General features: G+C 32.7%; 8 protein-coding genes and 1 non-coding gene across 9 annotated transcripts; 6 read left to right on the forward strand and 3 right to left on the reverse strand.

Moving 5' to 3' along the window:
* Nucleotides 1–434: 434 nt before the first annotated feature.
* PHYBLDRAFT_163616 (hypothetical protein) lies at nucleotides 435–1,297 on the forward strand (the record flags this gene model as incomplete). The annotated part of the gene is made up of 3 exons (XM_018434843.1): nucleotides 435–672; nucleotides 909–996; nucleotides 1,027–1,297. 3 exons carry the CDS (start codon nucleotides 435–437, stop codon nucleotides 1,295–1,297), a joined length of 597 nt encoding a protein of 198 aa, XP_018296546.1.
* Nucleotides 1,298–2,359: 1,062 nt separating this feature from the next.
* On the reverse strand, nucleotides 2,360–4,443 carry PHYBLDRAFT_62725 (hypothetical protein; the record flags this gene model as incomplete). The annotated part of the gene is made up of 6 exons (XM_018441006.1): nucleotides 2,360–2,461; nucleotides 2,513–2,683; nucleotides 2,759–2,849; nucleotides 2,901–4,218; nucleotides 4,262–4,317; nucleotides 4,391–4,443. The coding sequence occupies 6 exons, from the start codon at nucleotides 4,441–4,443 to the stop codon at nucleotides 2,360–2,362; spliced, it is 1,791 nt and encodes a 596-aa protein (XP_018296547.1).
* A 352-nt stretch (nucleotides 4,444–4,795) lies between these two features.
* PHYBLDRAFT_163618 (hypothetical protein) lies at nucleotides 4,796–6,138 on the forward strand (the record flags this gene model as incomplete). The annotated part of the gene is made up of 5 exons (XM_018434844.1): nucleotides 4,796–4,935; nucleotides 5,097–5,285; nucleotides 5,675–5,748; nucleotides 5,784–5,922; nucleotides 6,033–6,138. The coding sequence occupies 5 exons, from the start codon at nucleotides 4,796–4,798 to the stop codon at nucleotides 6,136–6,138; spliced, it is 648 nt and encodes a 215-aa protein (XP_018296548.1).
* A 1,347-nt stretch (nucleotides 6,139–7,485) lies between these two features.
* On the reverse strand, nucleotides 7,486–8,892 carry PHYBLDRAFT_179571 (hypothetical protein). The gene is made up of 2 exons (XM_018438169.1): nucleotides 8,342–8,892; nucleotides 7,486–8,293 (listed from the first exon to the last, which is right to left on the reverse strand). The coding sequence occupies exons 1-2, from the start codon at nucleotides 8,882–8,884 to the stop codon at nucleotides 7,721–7,723; spliced, it is 1,116 nt and encodes a 371-aa protein (XP_018296549.1). The 5' UTR covers nucleotides 8,885–8,892; the 3' UTR covers nucleotides 7,486–7,720.
* A 573-nt stretch (nucleotides 8,893–9,465) lies between these two features.
* Nucleotides 9,466–11,600, forward strand: PHYBLDRAFT_163620 (hypothetical protein; the record flags this gene model as incomplete). The annotated part of the gene is made up of 10 exons (XM_018434845.1): nucleotides 9,466–9,510; nucleotides 9,776–9,971; nucleotides 10,145–10,190; nucleotides 10,281–10,431; nucleotides 10,509–10,638; nucleotides 10,702–10,781; nucleotides 10,866–11,091; nucleotides 11,149–11,324; nucleotides 11,394–11,475; nucleotides 11,530–11,600. The coding sequence occupies 10 exons, from the start codon at nucleotides 9,466–9,468 to the stop codon at nucleotides 11,598–11,600; spliced, it is 1,203 nt and encodes a 400-aa protein (XP_018296550.1).
* A 1,260-nt stretch (nucleotides 11,601–12,860) lies between these two features.
* Nucleotides 12,861–13,379, forward strand: PHYBLDRAFT_7962 (hypothetical protein; the record flags this gene model as incomplete). Its single annotated transcript, XM_018443481.1, has 3 exons — nucleotides 12,861–12,973; nucleotides 13,030–13,181; nucleotides 13,285–13,379. Coding segments are annotated over 3 exons (360 nt in total), but the record flags the coding sequence as incomplete, so codon positions are not given.
* Nucleotides 13,380–14,199: 820 nt separating this feature from the next.
* On the reverse strand, nucleotides 14,200–15,868 carry PHYBLDRAFT_121959 (hypothetical protein; the record flags this gene model as incomplete). Its single annotated transcript, XM_018428839.1, has 9 exons — nucleotides 14,200–14,542; nucleotides 14,603–14,706; nucleotides 14,789–14,891; nucleotides 14,954–15,101; nucleotides 15,155–15,202; nucleotides 15,263–15,409; nucleotides 15,465–15,556; nucleotides 15,669–15,737; nucleotides 15,790–15,868. 9 exons carry the CDS (start codon nucleotides 15,866–15,868, stop codon nucleotides 14,448–14,450), a joined length of 885 nt encoding a protein of 294 aa, XP_018296552.1. The 3' UTR covers nucleotides 14,200–14,447.
* A 1,252-nt stretch (nucleotides 15,869–17,120) lies between these two features.
* PHYBLDRAFT_179573 (hypothetical protein) lies at nucleotides 17,121–18,304 on the forward strand (the record flags this gene model as incomplete). Its single annotated transcript, XM_018438170.1, has 4 exons — nucleotides 17,121–17,171; nucleotides 17,268–17,340; nucleotides 17,412–17,704; nucleotides 17,762–18,304. 4 exons carry the CDS (start codon nucleotides 17,121–17,123, stop codon nucleotides 18,158–18,160), a joined length of 816 nt encoding a protein of 271 aa, XP_018296553.1. The 3' UTR covers nucleotides 18,161–18,304.
* A 5,895-nt stretch (nucleotides 18,305–24,199) lies between these two features.
* On the forward strand, nucleotides 24,200–24,281 carry PHYBLDRAFT_t53. The gene has a single exon. It is a non-coding gene; the product is annotated as a tRNA-Ser (tRNA).
* The last annotated feature ends 2,135 nt before the right edge of the window (nucleotides 24,282–26,416 follow it).

A 26,416-nucleotide genomic window follows, 5' to 3' on the forward strand; every position in this document is an offset into this window, starting at 1 on the left:
TCACATGCGATCGGACCATATTTCTATATTTTGGTGTCCCTGAAGGTGGGATGAATATAAACTTATCGGACGCACACGGTAGCGGCCTTTGAAGTTGGACTTTAAGAAAAGATAATACTGCAGTGATGAAGAGGGATACGAACGCTAACTAGGTGGTGTTGAGGTTATGTAATCTGCGTATGGCAGTCACTGCCTTAGCAGCAACTACATTGAGAAGGGAGAGAAGGTAATTGGCGAAGACAAGTCTCCAGTGTGCGTGCAAGATAGGTGTGAGCCGTGATTGACGCAATCGCAATCTGGAGATAGGAGGATATAGAAGAATAAAGCCTGGTGCGGACGAGAAGCCAAGCAACATCAGGAATAGACCAGGACTGACACAGTTGTGACAATGCCGACTTTTATACTGGAAACTTGGGAGGGAAGTAAATGTTGGCATGAAGTCTAGAGCACAGAGGTGTGAGAAGGTGATGTCGGGAAGAACCAGTAAAATCTTTGTGGAAAGAATAGCCGTCGATCTGAATGAGATATACGAGGGAAATATCGAGTTGGACCATCAGGCTTCACTTTGGCTAAAAAGTAGCGAGACATTAAATTTAATGGCAACTAAAATATGCGTCTATTTTTTAGAAGAGGTTGTTTTTGTGGAGGGAAGCAAGTCGTTACTTATTCTTGGTGGGGAGATATATTCAAGAATCCCATCACTGGTTGCGCACTATAAGAAAAAACATCGTCGGCAAAAAGAAACATCCCCAAACCTCCTTATCTTACACTGATACAAGACACCAAGATATAGAAATATACTTAATTGAGAATAATAATGCCAAAAATTTAGTGTTGAGAACCAAAACCATGAACGTTTTGTTTACTTCATCAACACGCCTGTAAATCAATCAATTACCAATTGTCAGTGTTTCTTGCTCAAATTGGTTCATACCAAGTAAGAGCACAGCGATTTTCTATTGAAAAACGCAAACTTGAAGAAAGTGAAATAATGATGTAAGCTAATATACAATTTGATGGAATTAGATTTCTAATAAACACTTATTATATCCATTCGATGAACATCCTCAGTTACTTAAACCAAGATCCAAGCTCGATCAATTGTCTACCTACCTTTGTTACCTATCTTCGTCCAAATTTACTAATGATGCTCGAACGAGGTTTTGGACAATATGAACAATTTTATATTGCTCCCATAATCAAGACAGAGATTTCAGTGCTGTGGCCACTTCAAAGCTTTTCAAGCACATCGCAGCTCAAGTGTGGGACAATAGAACCGTGGCAAGTTGGAATTTGAATATTATCACATCTTTGAAGCATGGATGTAAACAAAGTGAAAGCATTGAGAAAATATTTTATTGTATTGAAGACCTGTTGAAGACAATAATTCAACAATTCCAGTAATATTAAGCAAAGAATTGGGCAAAGTATTAAAGAATTTAGCTTTCTTGATATCCTTTGTAATCGCAAACAGAAACAAGCAAATTAATAGAAATATTCGACTTGTATTCAACAAGGATTGAAGTTATTCTAAAAAAAAATGGGTGGGCGCAAAGCTTTCTTTTTAAACATTACATAAATACATTATTTTCACCGATGTTTTGAGACGGTAGGCGAGGTGATTGATGGCTGCCTTCCCTCGGAATTCTAAATTAGAGAAAGAAGGGGAGCGAAGGGTAAACGTAAAGAGCAAGAGGAAGAAGTATGTAAGGCAATATTAGAGAAAGTTTAGCACTATAGAATAAGATATTCCCTTTTACCTCGTTAAAGCCATTTTTTCCTATTCTATAATTTTGACAGCTGGTTCTTATCCCTATGTGTCTAGTCAATAAAATGCTATTTGACTCATACTAACTGTTGAAGTGTACATCTATTACTGTAACTTGAGAACGTATACCTTTAAGATAGTTTATTTTCTTTTGTTACTACGCCTATATTAAGAATAGAAGCCCTACAATAGCTGATAGTCTAGTAATGAAGACTATGCAGCTCTGAACCCTTCCCTCACGATAGTATTGTAACTAATTGTATTGCCTCTTACAAATACTTTACGTGTCAATACTAACATCAGAGACAGTTCCGCAACAGACTGCTACACATTAATAAAAATGATAAAGGAAGTTTTGGGCACACAACCAGTATTTATCGGTCTATCACAAATAAGTAAACGCCTCATAAGGTTAATTTAACAACTTATATTTTATTTATATATATTAAGTAAACATTGATTGGAAAGCAAATAATTATGAAGGCACCTTGAAAAATGCGAAGAAATAAACAATTGGCTTCAACTTCTCCAAAACCACATACGCACAAATACGCACACATATTAACAAACAGTATTATACAAATTTGGTTTTTAAGCCGACCAGTGCTGTTCTTCAATCGGCTCATCCGATTCTACCACTTGAGCCCGTATTGATTTAATGTGGTCAAAGAAATGGCCTAATCCAGAAAGAGTCTAACAAATAACATTAATATTACTGTTGTTATTTTGTCCAGGTGTACTTACTACTCGTTTTGAATCATTTTCCTCCAGATGTCTTTTGAGCACTGCTTGTTCATTTTTACACCCACTTTGCTTCATCCTAATATCTAATAATTTTGTACGAAGTCTTCTGAGTAAGTACTTCTCCCGTCGCAACATCCATTCTGCCTTCAAATATTCGGTATAAAGTGTAGTCTACAAATATGGTTGGACAATAGATAATTAATGTCATTTCTGTTTGTCTAGTTTTAGAGTAAAATATTGCTTTACCAGTGCTTCAAGCTCATCCACAATAATTGATCCGAATCGAGATACCAAATCTCGTCTCTGTGTATTGGTAATGTTTTTACTATATAGAAGGCTATTAATAAAATCAAATATGAAAAGAAAGAAAAAAATTATACACACTTACAAAAACATCGATACTTCATCAAATACAGGACCTGAGATGTGTCTAATCTCATCCACTGCCTGTTCTTTGTTTTCTCTCTCTTCCGCTGCTGCTTCCAATAGATCGGTATGTTTTTTAATAAAAGTGTCGAGATCTAATTCAGGGGGTGCACCTATAGATCCAGATGAAGCTAGCTCATTCCCAAGTATATCATCCATCGGTACTAGGGGTGGTCTTCCTCTGCCACGCTTTTGGGGTACCTCTGTTGTGACCTGCTCTCGAACTTCTGACTGATCTGGTAGTGGCTGCTCTGGTATTCCATCAGTTTGGAAATCTATATCTAAATCCATATCCACTTCCGGTTCACCTGCTTGCGGGTGTTGAGTTTCATTATTAATATTCGACTTCTCTCCTTCTGGTGAGGTATGGTCTATTACAACTGGTTCTTCTTCGGGGCGTGCTTCATTAGTTAATTCTATATTTGCACCTTCCAATTGGTCTGTTTCAATATTCATTGGTTCGGGAGATCCATAGTCCAGCTGCGGAATAGACCACATGTCCTGTTCAAAGTCTTCTTGTATTTCAGTTGATTGCTGCTCATGAGGGGTGACTTCATTATGTTCTTTTTCTCTGTTTAATTCTGATTCAATTTGCGTTTGGGATTGAGATTGAGATTCAAGGTTTAATTGAGGTTGAAGTTGAGGCAACTGTTCAGGCAACGATCCGTGCAATAATTGGGATTTTGATGGTTTTATATGCTCTGATGTGATGTTTATGATGTCTTCATTTTGTATTTCAGTACCCTGATCATAAGATTTATTTTGTTCTTGAACAGATGTATTTCCAAACATATCTTTAATTGACATTTGGGCTAATTCTCTCATCTCCACTTCTGATACGCCGATAAATTCTGGTGGATTGCTTGACTCTTGTACGCGGATACTTTCATTTTCTTGTTCTATCGTTTGGTTGTGTACCGAGTATACACGACTGGTGAGAACTTGACTTTGGGATAAGTATGAATCTTCATCACGAAATCGCTTGCTTTTATCATGATCGTTAGGTGAATCTGCCAATCTTCTTTTGGAATAACTTTTTTCAAGGATATTGCCAGTCGATTCGAGGCTTGACCCTTCACGAAAAGAAGGGAGGCGTACACTAAATGATGGGATACTATCCTGGATTTCTCTGCTGATGAGTAATGATCTTGTAGGGCTTGTGACTGTTGGTGATTTTAAGGATGCCTCGTCTGATGATCTTGCCAACTCATCCCATGAAGGAGAGGGTGGTGCATTATTGAAGGGAGAGCGATTTGAGCGAAGTTTTCTAGCTGGATTGACTGGTTGAGTCCACAGACATGAGCAGGACAATTCGTGTCTTACTGTATTCCTCTGGAGGTACAACTACAAATGGTGAGAGTTTGTACGTAGATCGGGTTCTGTGATCATGTAATGTTTTATTAGAAAAAGAAAAAGATTTGCTTCGCATAATTATTCCTGTAGATCACTTACATGACACTACGTTTTCGTGCAGCTAATCTCTCTGCATAATAGGCATTCCACATTATAAACCGAAATTAAGATTAATAAGATTGTAAGGTTGAGATACAGATTGGAGTTTAATTATATGTTTTCTGTTGCTTGTTTTTAAACTTTACTTTTAATTTTTTACTTATTTAGTTATTATTAGTATTATTATTACTTTGGTGATTTTATTATTTGGCTTTGATGCTGCTTATAAAATATGTGAGTTTTCTTGATTTATTTATTTTAATACCAAAAAAGTGTGTATATGTTTAAATGGAAATAAGTAGTAAATGTACATAGAATACTTTGTTATACCAAACTAACAATTTTCAAGACTAAACCAGTTGTGAACCGCCGGTGCAAAAAACTGTCTCTTTTTTAACCCAAAAAATGAACATAACACGCGAGCAAGCTATTTATATACTCTTCTCTAAAGAATATGATGAAGAAAATGTTGCAAGACTTTTGAAAAAGATTGCTGATTTTGGCTCCTTTGATATATGCTATGAGGTCGATCCTAGAAAACCAATGTAATTATTTGACGCGAATTCGGAGCGATCCATTTTCTTTCAAACAGTATACAATTAAACAGCCAAATTCAAACTATGATTAACCAGAAAAAAAAAGGTTTTGCACTTAGTAAGTGCTGTATATGCTATGCATTTTATTCTACATACTGTTTTAACATCAGAATGCCTATAAATACAGCTTCAGAATTGCAAGTTATTCCATTTTTAAACGAAGTGCACGCTACCATTGTTTACACACCAAATGAAAGTGCTTACTATCTCAAAAGATTTACTACTAATGTCATTTACGAGTTGGTTATAACAACAACTGACAGCATGTGTAAAAAATCGGAAGCAGCCTTTGCGACTTGGTGTTCAAAGGCATCCATTTTATGAATTCACTAGACATCAGAAAAATGGAAAGAGGCTCAAACAGCCGCTATAGAGAATTATACGTATTGAAACATGAATACATAGGTACCAGGTTATTAGTAATTATTGCAAAAATGCTTGCTATATTTGCTTCATTTTTCTTAGAGAGTGTAGTATAAAGCATAGCAAAGTATGTGCCGGAATACCAAACTTACATAAATTTCTTGAAAAGTCAAAGTTATATTACTATTGGGTATGCAAGGGAATCCCCAGATTATAAATACAAGCAAAAAAGAATAGACCTGCTGAACTGTATGGTGCGTTGTTCAACGGAAAGGTCAATCTGCGATAAAATCTTTGTTTAATCCTCTTGTTTGGCATCAAATAGTCTTGCTTCAAGAGACATAAATGAGAGACCTAATTTACTAGCCGAATTAATGAGGGTCGATGGAAACACACAAGGTATAGTATACTTATAAATATATATATATATATAGGTACCATACCCATTCTGATATTAAACCATTTTTCAAGTATGATTTCTTATATCAGTGCAACAGAACAGAATATTTGCATCGTAGCTCTAGATTTTGCAGGACCATCAACCGATTTCAATGATTTGCACTCCTTTGTCAGGTAATTTACAGCATGTAGAAGTAAAATTTCTTCAATAATACTTACAATGTGCTTCTCATTAGCTAGCATGAAAAACTGAAAACGATAAAAATTTATAACTTACCTTTTAGTCATAAAGTTCATGTTTTTCAACGAGAAGAGATTTTGAACGACCCTTCAGGATTATACCCCTTCAATTTTAGGTCAAAGTCTATACAGAGATTCAAGATAGTTTAAATGCGTTTTTTCTTTATTTTATTATATATCTCTTTATTTTTTATATTTTTAATCAATTCCAATAAGCCATTTTATTGTAAGAATTTTCCAAAATTTGGGCCAAAAAAGGTTCAGCTATCCATAAAGAATTCTAAATACATAAGCAATAAAGCTATTATTTAACGAAGTTACATCCGTTTGAATTACATTCATTACACATTGCTTGGCTGGATGAAGACATATACCTTGAAAATAAAAGGCTTTGAATGTATTCTAGCAAGCGACAGTAGAACTGGTTTTCTAGGATCAGTCTCATAGTATACATTAAAGGAGCCAAAATCAGCAATTTTTTTCGAGAGCCTTGCTAAATTTTCTTCATTATATTCTTTAGAGAAGAATATGCAAATAGCTTGCTCGCATGTTGTGTTCATTTTTTGGGTTAAAAAAGAGACAGTTTTTTGCACCGGCGGTTCACAACTAGTTTTGCCTTCTCCTCTTTCCTTCCCAGTCTGAACTGTCCCCTCTGTCTCTCTGCAGTGGACTTTTTCCAACATTGTGTCTTCTCCTACCCTTGAAAGTTTCCTGTGTGTACGTTGTTACTGCAGCAACTGTGCCATCCGTAGCCTATTTCTGATTTAGTCTGGCTTATCACTCGTACTCGGCTTTCTCATCCCGTTCCCTCTTCTCTTCAGATTGCGATTGCGTCTATCACGACTCACACTATCTGGCGCGTGCACTGGGCCTTTGTCTTTGACAATTCTCCCTTCCTCCCCGATGTAGTCGCAGCTAAGGCAGTGGCTGCCATACATATATCCAATGACCTCAACATTACCTAACTAGTGTTCATAAGTGCTCTCGGAGTCCTTTGTTATATAGAATTGTGTATTGATATAGACACTAAACACCATATATAGTGATTTCCAAAATCAAAAAAGGACGTTTCACTTTAAAGTCCATGAGTCTATCCCCTGCTAGAGAGCAGGTATAAAATATTTCTAATGCCCAAATATAGAAGTATTTTTTATTACTATCAGCACTTCCTGTGAGAATAGTTTTATTTTATTGCCCTGTGCAATTTTCTGCTCTTTTGTTTGCTCTATAAACTGGTGCCCTTTTTATTCAAAGTAGAATAAAACATGGCACAGTTGATAAAACCTTTTTTTAATAGTAATACGAGGCAGACCGGCATCCCCAACGGGACTCCATCGAGAATAAATAATTATACTATGAAAAGAAAATCCCGTTTGTCTAAGCTTACTTGAATATTCTATTCATATGCAGTTTTTGTATTAAAGCAAAAAACGAAAATGGTCTACGCAAAAATTGAAACCCTTGGTTAAAACAAAGTGGAAATTTTAGAACTCTTGTGGTTGATAATAGTAATTTATTTGTACTTAATTAACAGTAGATGCAAAATAAATAGCTTTTTATTTGCCATACTTTCAAGCAAGGTTTTATCTTTGGAGTATAGTATTTTCTACGACACAGATTTATAATTATGTACACAATACCCATATATGAAATTTTGCACTACGTTCATATTAGGGATATTTTCTGCTATCGATATGAGTTTTTTACTTCGTAGTAACATTCCGAGAGCACCTTAGGTATCTGCACTTCCGACACTTTCTTTTAGGGACTCAAACTTATCCTCGGGCATAGGTGCACCAAAGTAGAATCCAAGAGGGATTTTTTGAGGTAGAGGTCTTACTGCAAACACACCCTTTCCTTTATCTACTCGTACCAAATCCTTCCACGAAGTAGGCATATTTCCAATATTATGAAGATGTTCTGTGTGTCTCTGCTCATATGACACATGTGTTATCTCCAATTCTTTTTCCTTGTCTTTCACGCTTTCATCCTCGAGGATTCTGCCGTTTGAAGGATGAAGATTTGCTTGTCTGGCGCGTAAACGACTTGCAATAAATTCGTCAAATTCTGTTATTTCTTCCTCGTGTACAAGCGGCTCTATTTTTTCTTCATAGCCAAAGTAATCGGGCCACTTTTCTCTTTCGAGGTGCTCTTCCCATTGTCTGTATTCCAGACAAGCTTTTTCAAATTTTTTGGGAGTTTCAGCAAGCTTAAAGTGCATTGATCGACTGCCATGGGGTTTGAAGGGTATAAAGTAACCGTCACTATTGTTGGTGAGAATTGCAGAAGCAGAGTTCATGGGTGTCTATGCAGGCGTCAGTCCTTTCTTTTTTTATGTCTATTCGTACACTACCTTGCCTCGAAAGACTCTCGGGAGGTCCCGTTCCTCGCTCATCTTCTTATCCAAGGCCAGGGCAGCCTTGATCAGGTCTGTCCTTGGAAGACTGTTGTCGGGATGTTGCCGGAGTGCTAAAAAAAGCATGTAAGATTGGTTATGCCAGCGGGGCTGTACTGTTTGGCGACAAGATGAATGTCGTTTTGTACGCTTGCAAGGCATTGATGAATGTGGTATAAAAAGGGAATCGGAAAAAGGTGAATATGATGTTTGACTTGAGGAATCTTCTGAATCGTGTTCAACATCATTCACAAAATGACATGTTTCGAGGTATATTCTTTTCTTGCTGGAGTAGTTGTGTGTGTTTGTGTCTTGATCTGGTTCATGAGTTTCTTCATGCTCTTTAGGTGTTGTCGGCTCATCATTAGAAGCGAATGATGGTGTACGATTTGGCTTTCGAAGCAATGTTCCTTGAGAACAATGACCATTATTATTTGGCATAATATCTTTTCCATGCGTGGTAGTTAAGTCTGAATATACTTCCCAAGCGAGATTTGACATGCTCTCTTAGGAATAAAGAAGGTTGCAAGCGAACTAAGATGAAAAAGAAGAAGAAGAAAAAACGTTTTTTTTTATTTTATTTTTATTTATTTTTTTATTTTTTCAGAGTAAAAAGGTTACCGAATTTCGAAAGAAAATATTCCACCAATCAAAAAGGCATTGATAGACAAACTAAAAGCTAAAGGTGGAAAGGGGGAGAGTAGAAAGGGAGAGAAGGAGAAGGACCTCAATAACAATACTAACAAATAAATAAAAACACCAAGTATTTAAATATACCATTCTAAGCCTTATAGCAAGAGATCAATCCTGCTTTAAGTGGTGATGATCATAATAATGATAACAATAGTATATTGGTTATGTGTATTATAATTAATTACAATATATGTAAATATAGAGATAATGATAAAGGTAATGGTCCATGTCAATATAAAATGATATACCGCGTTTGTAGTTTCATCGATTAACTTGATACTTGTACTGGCATAACTCATCAGTATATTAGTCATTTTTAAATTAATTTTTATAACCAAAATATTTTGGATCTGGTAATTTAACGATCAATTTCAAATAAAGAAGGAACAATGATTAATGTACACTATTTCTATACGCCTAGCTTTTCTAATGCGGTAAGATGCTGGTGAATAACTTTGAAACGAAGATGTTTTATAATCTAGAAAGAAAAATAAGCCTGAAAAACTTTAATACTTCTTTGCTACACCTTGGGTGCTATTTTTCATATCTACCCCCTCTTAACATATACATATACATACCAGATTTTGTAAGTTTTATATTCAGTGCCAGAACCCACCCATCAGCCGATCCTACAGAGGACAATAAATTTTCTGTTAATCCAACACATCTTGTAATTTTAAACCTTTTGTTGGTTTCTAGAATGATATAAAGCTTGAACGTAATAGCCATTTTAGTACAGCTAGATTAGAGCATACCAATCTAGGATTAGCACTACACCTTAGCTTCCTATTAGATTTATCACTGACTCACCTCACCTCAACTCCCATAATATCATATCAAATTACATTATATTTTCCCCAATCTCAGCCACTGAGTGCGAGTGTGATGATAGCAGGTAATTTGTAACATCAAACATCAGCATTTATCCACTTTTTTCTTATTTTTGTTTATATATATTAAAAAGAAGATCATCTAAATACCATACTTATTTTACTCTTATTTCTATTCTTATATTTCAAATGGACAATACACATATAAAAAAGACTGTTGGCCTCATATTTAGAAAAGAGAAGCTTGAACGGTCAGGCTTTTATGGTCTTCCGGAGTACGCAATGTATGAATCCAATCGACCAACAATCAAATAAAAAAAAGTACTGCAATTTCAAGGTGCTTAACATGTATTCATACTATTGTTCATTTACAGTCAACTTGGGATCAAGATCGTATTTCTTGACTTGAATGAGCCAATCGCTAACCAAGGTCATTTCGACCTCATTGTCCACAAAATAACAGACGTTGTGGGAAAGATGCATCGTGGGGATGAGATTTCCGCTGCACAGTTTGATAATTTCTTGGTAGGAATAAACCGGGCATCACTTATATTCAACTATTAAATATAATATTTTATAAATATAAAAAAATGTTTATAAAGAGATTTTGTGAATCTCATCCTAAAGTGATCATAATGGACACATGGGAGAATGTTGAAAAGGTTATTAATCGATCAAAGCTACACTGGCTGCTGGAAAAATCTATAGAATTCAAACCCCCTCAGAACAAAGGTACTTATAAAGTATTTATACAAAGCTTTATATATATCAATATTTTATTATTTTCTCTATTAGGACAATTATTTAGTGTACCAAAGTCTATTTCTTTGGAATCATTTGATATGCGGTCAGAAGCACTAAATATGAAATTTCCTGTGAGTAACATCTGGCCAAGAAATATAAAACAAAGAAAATATTAGCATTTGATTTATTAATTATATAGTAAAATATAAACGTAGATCATTTGTAAAAGGTCCAAGGCTTGTGCGTCTGTATCATCTCATCAAATGACAATCATTCCAACACTAAACGCCATGAGTAAAGTTACTGGCTATGGCAAGAATGAACAGGTTATTCTACAAGAATTCATTCAGCATGGTGGAATATTGATCAAGGTTTATGTCCTGGATAAACATGTATATCCTGCTTTACGACCATCATTCAAGGATTTAAATCAGAATTGTGGTAATTTTAAATAGCTCAATCATCTTGTATGATTACTAGCTAATATTTTTTGTAAAGACGTCTTTCATTTTGATAGCCAAATACTTCCAAAGTCATTCCACAGTTCTAGTAAACTCTTGAATGGGTTGGATAAAGTGATGTCTATATCAAACGAAGATGTAGAAAAACGAATATATGAAACACTGGATTACGATAGGCTAGAAAAAATTGCTGATGTTCTTCGCCATCAAATAGTAAGTCTTGCTTGATAACTAATACAATAGTAAAGATAAAACTTTTTCTAATATCTAATTTGTGAATAGGGATTGACATTTTTTGGATTTGACGTTATTTTGGAGGCAAAGACTAATAATCACTATCTTGTAGATGTCAATTACTTTCCAAGTAAGTATTTATTCAATCCTTTTTACGGTACTGACTGGCATTGTGAAATTTTAGGTTTTTCCAATGTGCCAAAATTCCATGAGATATTTGTATCTATTCTTTTACAGAAATTAAATAATCCATAATTTTTTTACTAAACAATTAAACCTAATAATACAAAAAAAAATTGGGGAAATTCGGTAGTTCCAGATGTTTAAGGTCATTCATAGTAAATATATCCAAATACAAGATAAAGAATAGAAAATTAGAATAAAGTAACTTAGAATCGAATAATAAAGAAATGAGGGTTTATTTTGACAAGACTTCAGATAATTTGATAGTTACTAATTTATCAGTGATTAATACCACTCGTTTTATACCAAGAAAAGAAGAAGAAAATGGTTCTTAGCATGTTTCTCTACAAATGGATAAACTGTAATGTCTGAATCATTACTTATTATACAATGAGCTTATTGAATTAAGCTTTCATAAAAGAATGGTACCGATATATTTTGCAAAGGCTTGGTGAAACTAAAAGCACATAACAAATGCGTTGATATACTTGTGTATCTTCCATTTCTTTTAAAAAAAAAGCAAGTAGTCCGATATCTCCAGAACATTATGACATGTTTGTACTAAAGAGCAAAGTTTTTGCTTGTTTGTACAATATGCGTAGAAATCTGCCAAAGAAATGACAATACTACGAGAAACATGCTGGTTGCAGTAAGCTCTGTTGGGAAAACGAACAACATACCAACTGATTCATCTACATAACTAAAATATGCGTTTCTGTACCAGGCACGGTCTGTTTTTCTGTAGGTCTTTAGATTTCTTACAGGTAGTATATCCAAAACTTGTCAGAAGATGCTACAAATATCTCAATATTTATCTCTCTTCATCTGAAATTTGTTCCTCATTTCGTTCAGAAAAAAATTAACGATTTTTTAATTTGAAGTGTAGAAACTTTATTGTCAAATTCCCTTTAAAAGCACTCAATTTATGTGTCAATTATTTGCTTGGCCTTAATAAGTTAAATAGCCGTAGCTCTACTTGGAGTCAGACTCTCTTTAAACTTGGTAATCTAAGAAGTATAATGTATATGACTAGATGTTACTGTAATGAATATAATGCTGTCAAGGATATACTCCTTTTAGATAATACGATCTCCGCATTTCTTTGACAAAAGCCACTCAAGAAAATAGTCCCAACGAATGTCCTATGTTGAAAAAAAATTGGTAGCCGACATATATTCTTTTTTTTTAGAATACCTTTACACAACCAGAATGCCAATTGAAGAGAAAAAACGCAAGCATAAGAGCGAAAAGTCCGAGAAGAAGGGCAAGTCAAAGAAGCAGAAAACAGCAACCATTGTTGAAGTGCAGCCTGCTGCTCCTGTCTCGACTACTCCTTCATCATCATTCTCTGAAATGGTTGTTAAGCTTTACCTTCACTTGGCACCCATGTGGGCAGGAAAGATCATGGACGGCATCAACGAACAGCTTAATGCATTTTTAATGAAGTGGGTTTTCAGCACGTTAGTGTGTAGAGAAACGATATTTTAACCTATGGTAATAGGTATGTGCCTGAAGTGGACGGTATTATTCTTGCCCATAGCAACGTTCAACTCCCATCCAATAAAGGAACTATCGTTCAAGACTCTCCTTTCTGTCATTTCTTTATTCATGTTAAATTTCTCGTATGGAAGCCAAAGAAAGGATCCCAGCTTGGTATATATATTTATATTTGTTTGTTTGCTAAAGAATAGAAAAGGAGGAGATATATGATGATGATTTAATTAAATGAGATCTGTTTGTTTATTTGTTCGTTTAGTGGGTCGCATCAACCTGCAATCACAGGATCATATTGGTCTTTTGATTTATGGCACCTTTAACGCATCAATTCCTAAATCACGCATACCGGCAGATCGTTATGAGTGGCGTGTATCAGACGAAGAGGAGGTAGAATCCGACTCTGCTGAAGAGGAAGTAAAGGAAGAGCGGAAACGAAGTCAATATGGAGAATGGGTCAATAAAACCACAGGAACGGCCATTGGCGGTGAAGATGGTACACTGGACTTTACTGTTGATGAGTATGTATCAAGATATACGTAATGAAAGTCAAAAGGAGTTCTTCACTAATTTTATTTGTGTATAGAATTATCGAGGCCAACGATATCTTGACGGTGACTGGATCGCTATAAATTGTATATATTTTTATCATGAAGAGAACCCCCACAACTACCACCACAAACTGTCCTCAACAAAAGAAAAAGAAAGAAAGCATGTATATTTAAGTTTGAATTGTGTGCTTTTTTCTCATAGCAAGAGGAAATATAGACAAGAATATTAATAGGAAGAGCAATTATAATAATAATGAGAAAGGGAAAAAAAGACATATAAATACAAGACATTGGCCAGTCTATTCAAAAATGAAAAACTTATATATAAGAGTCATTTTAATACTATGTTTTTTCTTTCAACTTGAAACCAACCCTGTTCTAAAGAAGAATAAGAAGAAGAAGAAGTATAAATGTTTACTTTTAAACATTTCAGTATTGATCTTTTTGTTTTCGGATTTCATTACCGTTCTTATTGAATGTATAGTAATGTTATCTAATATGGTGATGTAGTTGGCCGTACAAGTCTAAAATATACCGATAATATAAAGTAATCGGTTAATCCAATGGTATTGATGTAATATATATATCTTTAAACAACATGTGCATGATCAAACAGTGATAAATATAAATTCGATATGTAAAACATTATTCATGCTAAAACGCACAAAGTCTTTGTTTTTCCTTTTTCTTTATTTGTTTTTAACTCTATTGGTATACCCCTTTTAAAGCACGTTTAATATCAAAATCAGAAGTGCGTAGAGAGTATAAAGTGAAAGTTTACAGCAATACGATTACACTGTACTTCAAATACAAACTATAGTTTGCATTTACTATTCTTTTTTTCAGTTTCCGAGAATGTCTTTATTCTATATTCTTAGGGTTCTACTACGAAATCAGCAAATCCTCTGATATAATATGTAGGCACAATATTGTTCTCTTTGCTCAGGATTTCTTCTTCAGAAGTAACACCTAAAAACAAATGTATTGTTATAAGTATGCTTTGTATTGTAAATTTGCAGACTATCTTACCTGTTAGGACACACAAGGTTTCAACACCACCCTTTAATCCAAAATCGATATCTGTATCTAAACGATCTCCGATCATGCAGGTTCTCTCACGATCCAACTTGTACCTTTTTTTTAAAGAAAAATGTTATTCCACATTAGCTTTGAATTACAACCAATGTCTTTTATATAAGTATATGTGTATCTTACTCTGCGAATATGGTGTCCATCATGTTTTGTGCTGGTTTTCCCAGGATTGCATCTGGCTGTCTGTTTAAAGCAGTGATCAAAGGAGCAGCAATAGATCCAGCACCTTAAAAACTCGTGAGGTCAGAAATTGCTAGGTACAAATAAATTATTACTGCTTCTGCTCACCGGGCTGCAATGTTCCGTGAACTGGAAATGTAGAGTCTTGGTTTGTCATGATAAAGTAACATCCGGTATTGTTGCGGAGGTATGTAAATGCCTTGTTGTACTTTTTATAGTTTACTTGGGTGTCCAGGCCAACCACAACAGCACCAACCTAATTTTGAATTATGTTTATTAATTGGATTACTAGGCATAAATTAATATTACTTCAGGATCATTCTTCACAATTTCGTTATCAAAAGGTCCGTTGTCTGCCTATATACACGCAACGTAAGTATATGTCAGTTAACCTAAAGTACAATCTTAGTGTCTTACCTCGCCACCACAGCAGCGAATATCCATTGCCTCAAGTTCGTGCTGAATACCAGACATGCCAATGATGTACACCTTCTTGTCAGCAGGGAACTGCAGGATGTGTTTGAGGTAGGCTGCGGTTGCAACAGCGGAACTAAAAATCTCATCCTTGATACAACAAATGTTAGTTTCAACTTCAAGCACGTTTATTGAGATTATTTACCAAGTTTGCCTCAATACCCAGCTTTTTGAACTTTTGGAGAAATGCCTCTCTAGACTTGGTGCTGTTGTTTGTCACAAAAAACACCTTCTTGCCTGTGTGCCATTATCATGATACAAGCTGTTATTAACTATTGATGTTCTTTTTTTGTTTTGCTTGCTTGTTTTTTTTTTCTTTGGTTAAAGAGTTTATCGCGCAAAGATTTACCTGCATTACGGAGCAACTGCATTGCTTCTATAATGCCTGGAAAGACATGATCTCCTTCCCAGAGAACACCTTGATGATAAATGGGTTAATAAACAATCACAATTCAAAACGTTGAATTTACCATCACAATCAAACAAATAGTTGTCGAATTTCTCAAGGAATCCTTTTCGCTCAAGAAAACTTTCTAACTTTAAAGACATTTCCAGAAAAGAGAATAGGTACAAAGATTACAAAGAAAGTTTATTCTTTAAAATAAAATAATATATATATATATAATACAATATATAATATAATATAAATAAGACTAAAGTAAAGTAAAGTAAAGTAAAGTAAAGTAAAGTTAAATACACAATTTAAGTATTTTTTATAGTACATGAGCGTAATGAATTGTAAACCTGTGACCCTATTTATGACAGGGCACCAGCAGCAACTAAATATGTTAAAAAAGATATATTTGACTCAAATGAAAAAGTATGGGACTTCAACCGTTGAAATGATATTCTTTAGCATAACAGTATATTCAGCATAGATAATAATGAGTGTATAATGACTGGCTGTTACTGTGATGGCGTAAAATGTACGGGTACCTGATATATGTGTAACGGCCCCTGAGGTGCTACCCTGTCGGTCAAATCAATTAACACATAAACCTAGTCTAGACTGACAAGTTTGTGCTTGGCTCTACTGTGGTGCGGTTACCACAAACACAATATAATCAGAGAACTTACTCAAAAGTCGATAAGAAAATATCAAATGCAAAAAAAAGTATTAAGACTATTAAAAATGTTTACGAATATCAATACATTAGATATAACGCTACCATAAAAATCATAGAATAATTATGAATATTACCGTATTTAATTACCCTCTCAATAAAACATATTTGTAAGGCGTACGATTCTAAAAAATAAGCTGAATTTTTGGTGTAATCTTTTTTTCAGAATTTTTTTTATATAGACAAAAAATAGAGTAAACATTATATAGAAAATAATGCCAAAAGGTTTAATATGCTCCTTAATAGCCTAATGATACCTTTCTGTACTGTTTATTTGAAAATAAGATTCATTAATAACGGTTAGTAACAATAACATATCCGTTCGTGAGGCCCATTTTCTATTACTATTTTTACAAAGTAAAACGAATTACTAGCTTATAATAGAATTAAGCGATAACTAATCTGATCGCAAAATCTCTATGAAGCAGCTGATTACATATTCTCCGGGAATTTTATTTATTGAAGCAGAAAAAACAAGTTTGGGTTAACTAGGATTTCTTTTATCATGTAACAGCAAAGGTGCTAAACACAAGTAGAGGTAAAAGTGGTTTTTTATTTTATTTTATAATATTCTTCATTTGAATTCCAGTTGCATTACTCCTCTACTGCAACTGCCAAGCCACACTCATTAATGTATAATTCGTTTTGTAAGAACTCGCCAACTACAACACTAAAGCATGTCACACCATTCAGATGAAGAGGAAGGATTCGCAGGCGATCTTTTCGGGGTAATTTAGATAATGTTGATTCATAATGGGTTTATTTCAATAAATTCTTCTTTATAACATACTTTTTTCTTAAAAAAAATCTTCTTTACGTTGCAGGAAGAGGAGCAAGAAATAAAAGAACCAGAACCCACTTCTGAAGTCTACACTCGCAATAAGAATTACATCGAAGGTATATATATGTACTCTTTAAATCAAATTAAATGCAATAAAAATAGAGACTCATTTTAACATGCTTTATAGATGAAATCTCTTCATTGTCGATTCGCCTTGTAGGCTCGCATCCTCTCTGGGCACATCATTTGTGGAATGCCTCCAAAGTGTTTGCTACCTTTGTTGATCAACACAAGGATTTGTGTCGTAACAAGTATGTACTAGAGCTTGGTGCTGGTGGAGCCCTACCTAGTTTAATGGCAGCAATCAATCAAGCGGCAAAGGTTGTGGTGACAGATTATCCTGACTCAGAACTGATTGATAACATACAATACAACGTGAACCACAATTTGGGAAAGCTTGCAAAAAATGTTGTAGTAGAGGTAAAGATACAACTCGCTTTTGCGTGTGGGCTACTTATACTATTACTATAATATTAGGGTTATATTTGGGGTACATCGACGACAAAGCTGAAGAGTCATCTCCCAAGTGAACAGACAACATATGACGTTATTATTCTTAGTGATCTTGTCTTCAACCACTCTCAGCATCACGCATTATTAAGAACATGCAAGGAGTTATTGACGCCAAAGACTGGAAGAGTTTATGTGTTCTACACTCACCACAGACCACATCTGGCTCACCGTGATTTACAGTTCTTTGAGATTGCTCAAAAACCGATTTTGGAAGATGTTGATCCTGAGGATAGAGACTTGATTGGATATGGATTCAAGGCAGATCATTTTATGAAAGAAAAAATGGATGTTATGTTTGTTGAGGATCCTGGAGATGAAGAAGTCCGAGCTACTATTCACGGTTGGCAATTGTGGCTTCCATAGAGCATCAACTTCTAGATCAAAAAGTAAACAATTATATTACATATTAATATATACTTTAATATAAATATTGCTTGTTTAACAAAAGTATTGTGGTTTTTCTAGCATATCTTTAAACCCCAATAGGATTTCAAAGTTTATTGGCTCAAAATAAAAATAAAATAAAAGGGTGTTTCTACAGTGTTTTTATGTGAGATTGAGACAAATTAGGGTTTTTTTTCTGGACACATTGAATTTATTTTTGAGACACTTTTTTAGGCAAAATCATATTACCAATTAAGACGAATATAAAAAAAACTTGAGAAAACTATACTTTGAAAACCAAGTTTTTTTAATCCAATATTGGCAGCTATCGGTAGTAACCTACTTAAAAAACCTGGGCTGTATATGGAGTAAAACTTTCAGAGACTCGTTGTATTGAAGTATGGGAAAGAAGTTATATTAAAAAAATCTATTATACAAAGTACAACTGTCTCAAAAGAATCTTGACTCTCTCAAGGTGCTCATAGAGTGGGGCCACGTAGTGAGACAGTAGGTGTGGTGGTTGGTGTCTGCCACACTTCAGAGAAAGTACAAAGTAGAGACAGGATACTGAAGTGGATATAGAATATACTACAAAAGTTATATGATTTCACTTTGAAAAACTTCTGTTGAATTAAAGGGACAAATTTATAATATTTTAACTCTCCAGGTTTTTTAACTTTTGGTGGCAATAATTCTATTAAGCTAATTCTACTGGATATAACATAGACTATGCATCTGGACATTTACTTTAACCAATGTTTTGCACTGCTGCTTATCAATTAAAAAAATATTTACTTTGACATTAGAGAGTTATATGTCTTTGGGTAAAAAAAACACCCTGTTTTTTTTGAAACATTGTTTATCTTTCACTATGCTTTGGAATCTATATATTTGAATTCAAGCTACTTTTCTTTCTTTTCTCTCTTATACTTTTTAACACAAATTTATGATAAAACATTTTCCTTTTTTTTGCTTCTTTCTTTTACTTCTTTACTCACCACTTTTGTTTTCAAACAGTTTATCAAGTTGTACATCTTCTTTTTGGTAAAGTATATGACTAGAAATATGACATTAAATATACATTTACTTAAGCATTTAGTATTTACTAATAATTTTGATAATAGAGCTACCTTTATATTCTTTTGATGTCACTGTAATAACATTTACAATTCATATTGTAGTCTGTCTTTATAAAATATATGTATTCTAACTTTACTTTTGTATCCATCCTTTTCTTTAACTGCATTCAATTAGATTCAAGTATTATTTTGTTAGAACAACAACATCTGTCTCTTTTACATAGTAAATCCTTTATATACTCATTATATACAATACTAAATGGAATATCTTTTGATAGCAATGAGCATACTAAAAGCTTTAAGATCATAGTATTTACTAGTTGTTATTTATTAGCTCATGACAGCTATATCAAATCTGTAAATATTGAATTTCATATAATTTACTATCAATTATATCTTTTAATATACAAATCTTTATTTTCTGATATTATATAGTCAACTATCTCTTTGAGCAAGTATCAGCATAAGTGTTTAAAATAATAACAATTAAAGAGTATGTAGTAGTGAGTATTGTTATATTCAATAGCTTTACAAAATGAATGCACTAAAAAAAACTAGAATGCTTGTCAAAAAAAATCTGAATATCAAAATTGACAAAACAAAAAAAAACACACAAAATAATATAAAAACACTTCTTTAAAATATATACTTTTCTATATGTAAAATGCTAGGAAACATATTTTCTCACGGATTTGTGCTATAAGATCATAAATAAATATATAATGAAAAAAAGCAAAAAATGTTTCTGCTAAAGTATTTACGTTCAATTTGAAAATATATGTTTTTTCACAAATTTTACATAATAAATATTATGGAGAGAAATAAAACAATTGAAAAGGTAGACAAAAAATTATGAGATTCTATATACATTATTTATTTCAAAAATAAAATAAAAAAGAATTAAATTATTAGATATTATAAATGATTATAAAACTTTAATAAAAATATTATATATATCTTCAACTTGACCTTTGATATCAATATTATTTTCAAAGTTAATCTCTGTGTCATTTTCATTTGACATTACTTCTATAACTGAGACTATATTATATGAAAATAAATATCTAATTAAAATTCTTATAATAATTATCTTTCTAAATTTGAATTTATAAGAAGATCCTGACTGACATTGTCTCACAAAATCTTATTGGGTATGTCTTCTGAGTGTTTGGGTAGAAATCAAAACAAATCTTATACTATTGGAAGAACATTTAAAGTATTTGCATTCTGGATTGTTATTGTTGTTTGATATATTAGGAGGTTTCACCAGCTTTGGATGTTGACTGTTAGATATATTGGTAGTTTAAGTACCAGTCAATAATAAGTATTGAAAAAGACTGATGAAACCCTCTAATGACCCTTAGTTAATATGTTTTCTCTCATATACGTCAAAATTCATATGTACAATATGCTTGATTAGAGTACCCATAAATATAGTGCCTATGCCCAAATTCCTCACAAGTAAGTTAGACTTCTATAATTTGATATCAAGATAACTACTTTATATAGATTGATTACTGTTGTGGTAGTTGAAGTTTGAAGAAGTTTTAAGAGGAAGAATTGAAGACTTGAGATGAGAAACAAAGATTTGTGAGAACTTGTATAGGTTTTATTTATTAAGAAAAGATTTGATATCAAAATTTGATTAGGTTCCTACACTGAACTGCCACTGCTATTTATATTGTTTTGGATTGGAAAAAGTATATGACTGGGGTCAGGTAATCGATTCTATCTGAGCTTTAATCAGAGCAACATGATATTGGGATAATTAATATATAATTAATTATATAAATTTGTGTAGTCCCAATGAAGTATTAACATCGAAAGTAAATGTGTTTATGAGTTATAATTATGCTTATAATAATCTACTGATGTATCCCATATTATGGTGATATTATCATATGAAATATAATCACTATCATGCATGATAAACTTGTGTGTTAAATAATAAAGTCATTGGTAAACACCTTTGACTGGAATAGCTGAGACCTTGTATTATTTTCTTCAGACTTATTCTCAATTACAGCAGTAGTCAATACTCATTTACAACAATTATGTTTTATTTTTTACTTTACTTCTATATGAACTTAATCATCAATCATATATAAAGTACAAAATTTATAGAATTTTGGCTAAGTCACAACATTTAAAGTATCAAACTATTTTCTTAAATGCTTGGATGCTTGTTTTTCATTTTTTGAAAATTCATTACAGTCAATCATTTTCCAAATTAAACTACTACTATATTCAACAGTCAACATTCAAAGCTGGTGAAACCCTCTATTGTATATATATGTTTTTTTTAAGTCTTTAAAATTAATAAGAATAGAAAATTATTTAGGAATATAATTTAATATATATATTTCCAAATTATAATATCTGCTGTAGTGATCTAGATACTCGGATATTGGATTTAGCACATATAAGAACATATTCATATTGGGATAGTGTAGTAGCTATAATCTTGTCAGTATAAAATATATATAAATGATTAAGTAATCAGCCCAATAATTATTATAGCTAGTACTGTAAATAATATCTTAAAGATTGTTAAGATAATTATATCATACTACTGGGTAAACTATGTCAGATCGATATGGAGCTAATTTAATAGGAAGTCCTAAAGCTCTAGTATAAAAGAGAAAAGAATAGCTAAGAGCTAAAGAAGTACAATTTATGACTTGATGTCATAATTATAACACCGACACTAGTTAAGTAGTAAATACACTCTAATAATCAAATAGAGTAAAGGAAGAAAGCCTTAAGAAACTAAGACATAATGACAAGAGCAGATTATGTTTTCTTATAAAAAGGGACACTTTTTATTTATGAATAAAGGATAACTTATATACAGTCTCAAAGTATTTCTATATATCTCTATTATCAAATTTATTATTTTTCTATTGTTTTATATCTGAAATACCACAGTTATTTATAATCAGATAAATTATTGTAGCCAGTAAGCCAGAGCTTAAACAAAAGAGGAGGTTTAAACCAATTGTTCCAAAAAGAGGAAAGGGTAAACAAACCTCTTTTTGTAATTAATTACCTTGATCCTCACTTACATTCTCACATAGCAGAAATAATTGTTGTGAATGAGTATTGATTACTGCTGAATCTAAGAGTAAGACTGAAGGATAAAATAATATCCTCAGTTATTCTAGTCAAACGGATCTCTCTTTATGATATTATTTAATACACAGATCATTATACACATAATTGATTATTTATTATTATCACCATGACATGTGATACACAAATACATATACATTATATATATGACATCATTATATTTTATCTATATATTTCTTTTATTATATAAATACTTAATTGAGAGACTGCAACTACAACTATTTAATATTATGAAACATTACCCAAGTATCTGAGTTGGAATAATAAAATATTATCAATAGCATAAATGCTCTTCTTTATCAAAACTCTCAGACTGATCTGACTGGAGAAGTATCATATCAATTGGTCTTTTTGGATCTTTCCAGAAGAACAATACTCCTGGAAGATGACTAATTGTGATAAAGATTACTTAAGCACATACTGAATTATAAATTAGAAAAATATATAAATATTAGTAGATAGTTCCATATAAAAAAACAATCGAATTTTATTATCCTTTACTTTTCTTTTGAAATAAACAACCTACACAAGTTCTCATGAATTCTTTTGTCTATATTATATTTTACTTTATTTTCTTTTCATGTGGTGATCCAGACACTTGGTTGTTGAATTTATTACATCTAAGAACATATTCCTATTATTATAGTAAAACAGCTATTATTACAAGAACAAATGAATAATTTATTTATTTTACTTATGATAAATCAATAAGACCAATAATTAATTACAGTAAGTACTATAATTATGACAGCTCAGTAAGCACTGAGTTAATATGAGGACACTGCAATTAGATTAAATTATAAACATAGCAGTACCAGCTCTCTAATATCTAAATGAACTCAGACTTAAGAAATTAAGATGTGACTGACAAAGCAGATCGTGTTTTGATATAAAAAGGACAACTTTGTATTCTTTAATAAAGACAACCTATATACAGTCTCAAAGTATTCTTATATACGTCTCAATCTTTTTACTGTTGATTTTATTCTATAAAACTTCACATCCCATAATAATAATAATTCAAATTAATATTGTTGTAAATGAGTATTGACTACTGCTATAATTGAGAATAAGTCTGAAAGAAATAATATAAGGCCTCAGCTATTTCAGTCAAAGGTGTCTACTGATTACTTTATTATTTAACACACAGGTTTAGCATGCATGATAGTGATTATATTTCATATGATAATATCACCATAATATGGGATACATCAGTAGATTATTATAAGCATAATTTTAACTCATAAACACATTTACTTTCGATGTTAATACTTCATTGGGACTACACACATTTATATAATTAATCATACATTAATTATCCCAAGATCACGTTGCTCTGATTAAGGCTCAGATAGGATCGATTACCTGACCCCAGTCATATAATTTTCCCGATCCAAAATAATATAAATAGCAGTAGTAGTTCAGTGTAGGAACCTGGTCAAACTTTGATACAAAATCTTTTTCAATAAACAAAACCTACACAAGTTCTCACGAATCTTCGTTCCTAATTTCAAATCTTCAATTCTTCCTCTTAAAAACTTCTTCAACTTCAACCACCACAACAAATATTCTTACAGATAAGGCGTTATATCAAATAATATCTCAAGACAAGCATTCCAAATAATTAGTATAAATATCAATAGCAATTTTTTATAATAAAATCATCTTTTATCTACTATATTATTTTGTCTGTTTGATTGTATTTCTTTAAGTATACTTCTTTATTATTATATATACTTCATTGCCTGTTTTTATATTGTGTAACTATAGATGTATTAATTTAGCAATTTCCAATAAAATCATGTAAGTCGATTTGTCCGAGTGGTTAAGGAGTGTGACTAGAAATCACATGGGCTCTGCCCGCGTAGGTTCAAATCCTGCAGTCGACGACATCTTTTGACCTATTCGGTTTTGAGTCTTTCTTTTTGTGTCGTTCCTGATCTAGGCTATCTTCCAATGTCGTTCCTGATCTGGGATGGTCTTCCTTTTACTATAGCAAAGTCAAAAGGTCAAACCCACTGGGGATCGGAGAGTATATGTAAAATCGAAGAGAGGATAAAAGGTGCTTTTTATTGATAGGAATTGAATTGTCTTATATAGTTTTCTAAACTAATACTGCGCATTATCCGCAGTAAACTATTATACTCTATTTAATTACAAGAGAAGTCCTTTTACTGCGGTTGATGCTCAGAAGATGTTACTGTGGTTAATCTTTACAAGACATTACTGCGGTTCGTTATCTATGAGGTATCTTTGACATACAGAACTGCTGCGGTCAATTATCCCGATTTCTCGGATTCATCAAAATAATGTCCGACACCAATTCACTGTAAACGTAGCCGAATTGGTCAAGCTTTAATAACACAGGAGTAAGCAAATAAGAGAGAGGATAAAAAGATGATTTTTATTATTTTGATTTGGGTTATCTTATATAGTTTTTGAAATGATTATTCATCTTTGACTACACTCAAGTAGTGTCTAGTAATATTACAAATTATTATAAACTGATTACAAATTTCTAAAATTACAAACTGATGAATAATCATTCTAATTCCTGCTCCTTTTGTAATAACAAGTCACTAGAATTTGTATCACAAAAATTAAGCACGACATTCTTGTAAAGGTGTCAGATTGTCAGAGTTGACATTGTAGATAGAAATCCCTAAGTCAGGTATCCAATCAGTTATTCCTTTTAACATATGCCCTCAATGTTATACCGATTGGTTCCCCTTTTTGTTAACCAAGACATATTATATCGCCTTCCATAAATGTAAAACCAATATGTCTTGGGTAAAATAATTAGATTAGATAGTTTCACTTTTAAGAAATCTGTATAAATACTACAAGATTTATATCGATAAAAAGCATTCAATTCTCTATATTCCTATCTGTTCCTATTTATTCACAACGTCCTAGTTGGTGGTGATCTATTATCAGAACTTATACAAGTTAAAATAATAGAAAGATACGCCCAGTCGAGACTTGGCAAGATTGTCGTTTTCGATCTGGGTTGTTCTTCCAATCCTATAACACAGCCAAAATTGGTCAAACCCACTGGGAATCGTAAACGAAGATAAAAGAATAAAAAGAAGATAGAAAGATAGATAACTTTTATTGAATGTGTTGTGGTGGTTGAAGTTGAAGACGTTTTTAAGAAGAAGAATTAAAGATTTGAGATGAGGAACGAAGATTCGTGAGAACTTGTGTAGGTTTTGTTTATTGAGAAAGATTTTGTATCAAAGTTTGACCAGGTTCCTACACTGAACTACTACTGCTATTTATATTGTTTTGGATTGGGAAAATTATATGACTGGGGTCAGGTAATCGATCCTATCTGAGCCTTAATCAGAGCAACGTGATCTTGGGATAATTAATGTATGATTAATTATATAAATGTGTGTAGTCCCAATGAAGTATTAACATCGAAAGTAAATGTGTTTATGAGTTATAATTATGCTTATAATAATTCACTGATGTATCCCATATTATGGTGATATCATCATATGAAATATAATCACTATCATGCATGCTAAACCTGTGTGTTAAATAATAAAGTAATCGGTAGACACCTTTGATTGGAATAGCTGAGGCCTTATATTATTTCCTTCAGACTTATTCTCAATTACAGCAGTAGTCAATACTCATTTACAACATTATCCTCCACCAGATTCAACAATACCTTTTGTTGATTCGGCAAAACATCTCATCTTAACTATTTATTAATTTGTCGAATTGCTCAATTTCATTTGGGTCAATTACGCTCATAATTTTTTTTTTTTTTATACTTCAAGAGATCTGCACTGTAAACTCAGCTCCGTGGATTACGTGTTTATTTTATCAAATTTTTTGTTGCTCTTCTTTTGGACATTCTTTCTTCTCTACTCAGTGCGGTAGGAAGCTTACTTCCATTGTACTCTTCAATGCGATTCCTTTTTATTTTACCATCATGTCTTGGAATTTGAACTGTTTTCTTTAATGAGGCTGCACTCTTATTCACTAATTCCGTGGCTCTCTCATTCTCTAA

This window comes from Phycomyces blakesleeanus, assembly GCF_001638985.1.
Source record: "Phycomyces blakesleeanus NRRL 1555(-) unplaced genomic scaffold PHYBLscaffold_3, whole genome shotgun sequence".
Classification (NCBI taxonomy): Eukaryota; Fungi; Mucoromycota; class Mucoromycetes; order Mucorales; family Phycomycetaceae; genus Phycomyces; species Phycomyces blakesleeanus.

Excerpts from the sequence above, each read along its gene's own strand:
- PHYBLDRAFT_179571 (XM_018438169.1), bottom strand. The coding sequence starts at position 8,884 with ATGTCAAATCTCGCTTGGGAAGTATATTCAGACTTAACTACCACGCAT. Across the intron at positions 8,294-8,341 it reads CGAGAGTCTTTCGAGGCAAG|ACACCCATGAACTCTGCTTC; the intron begins GTAGTGTACGAA and ends ACGCCTGCATAG.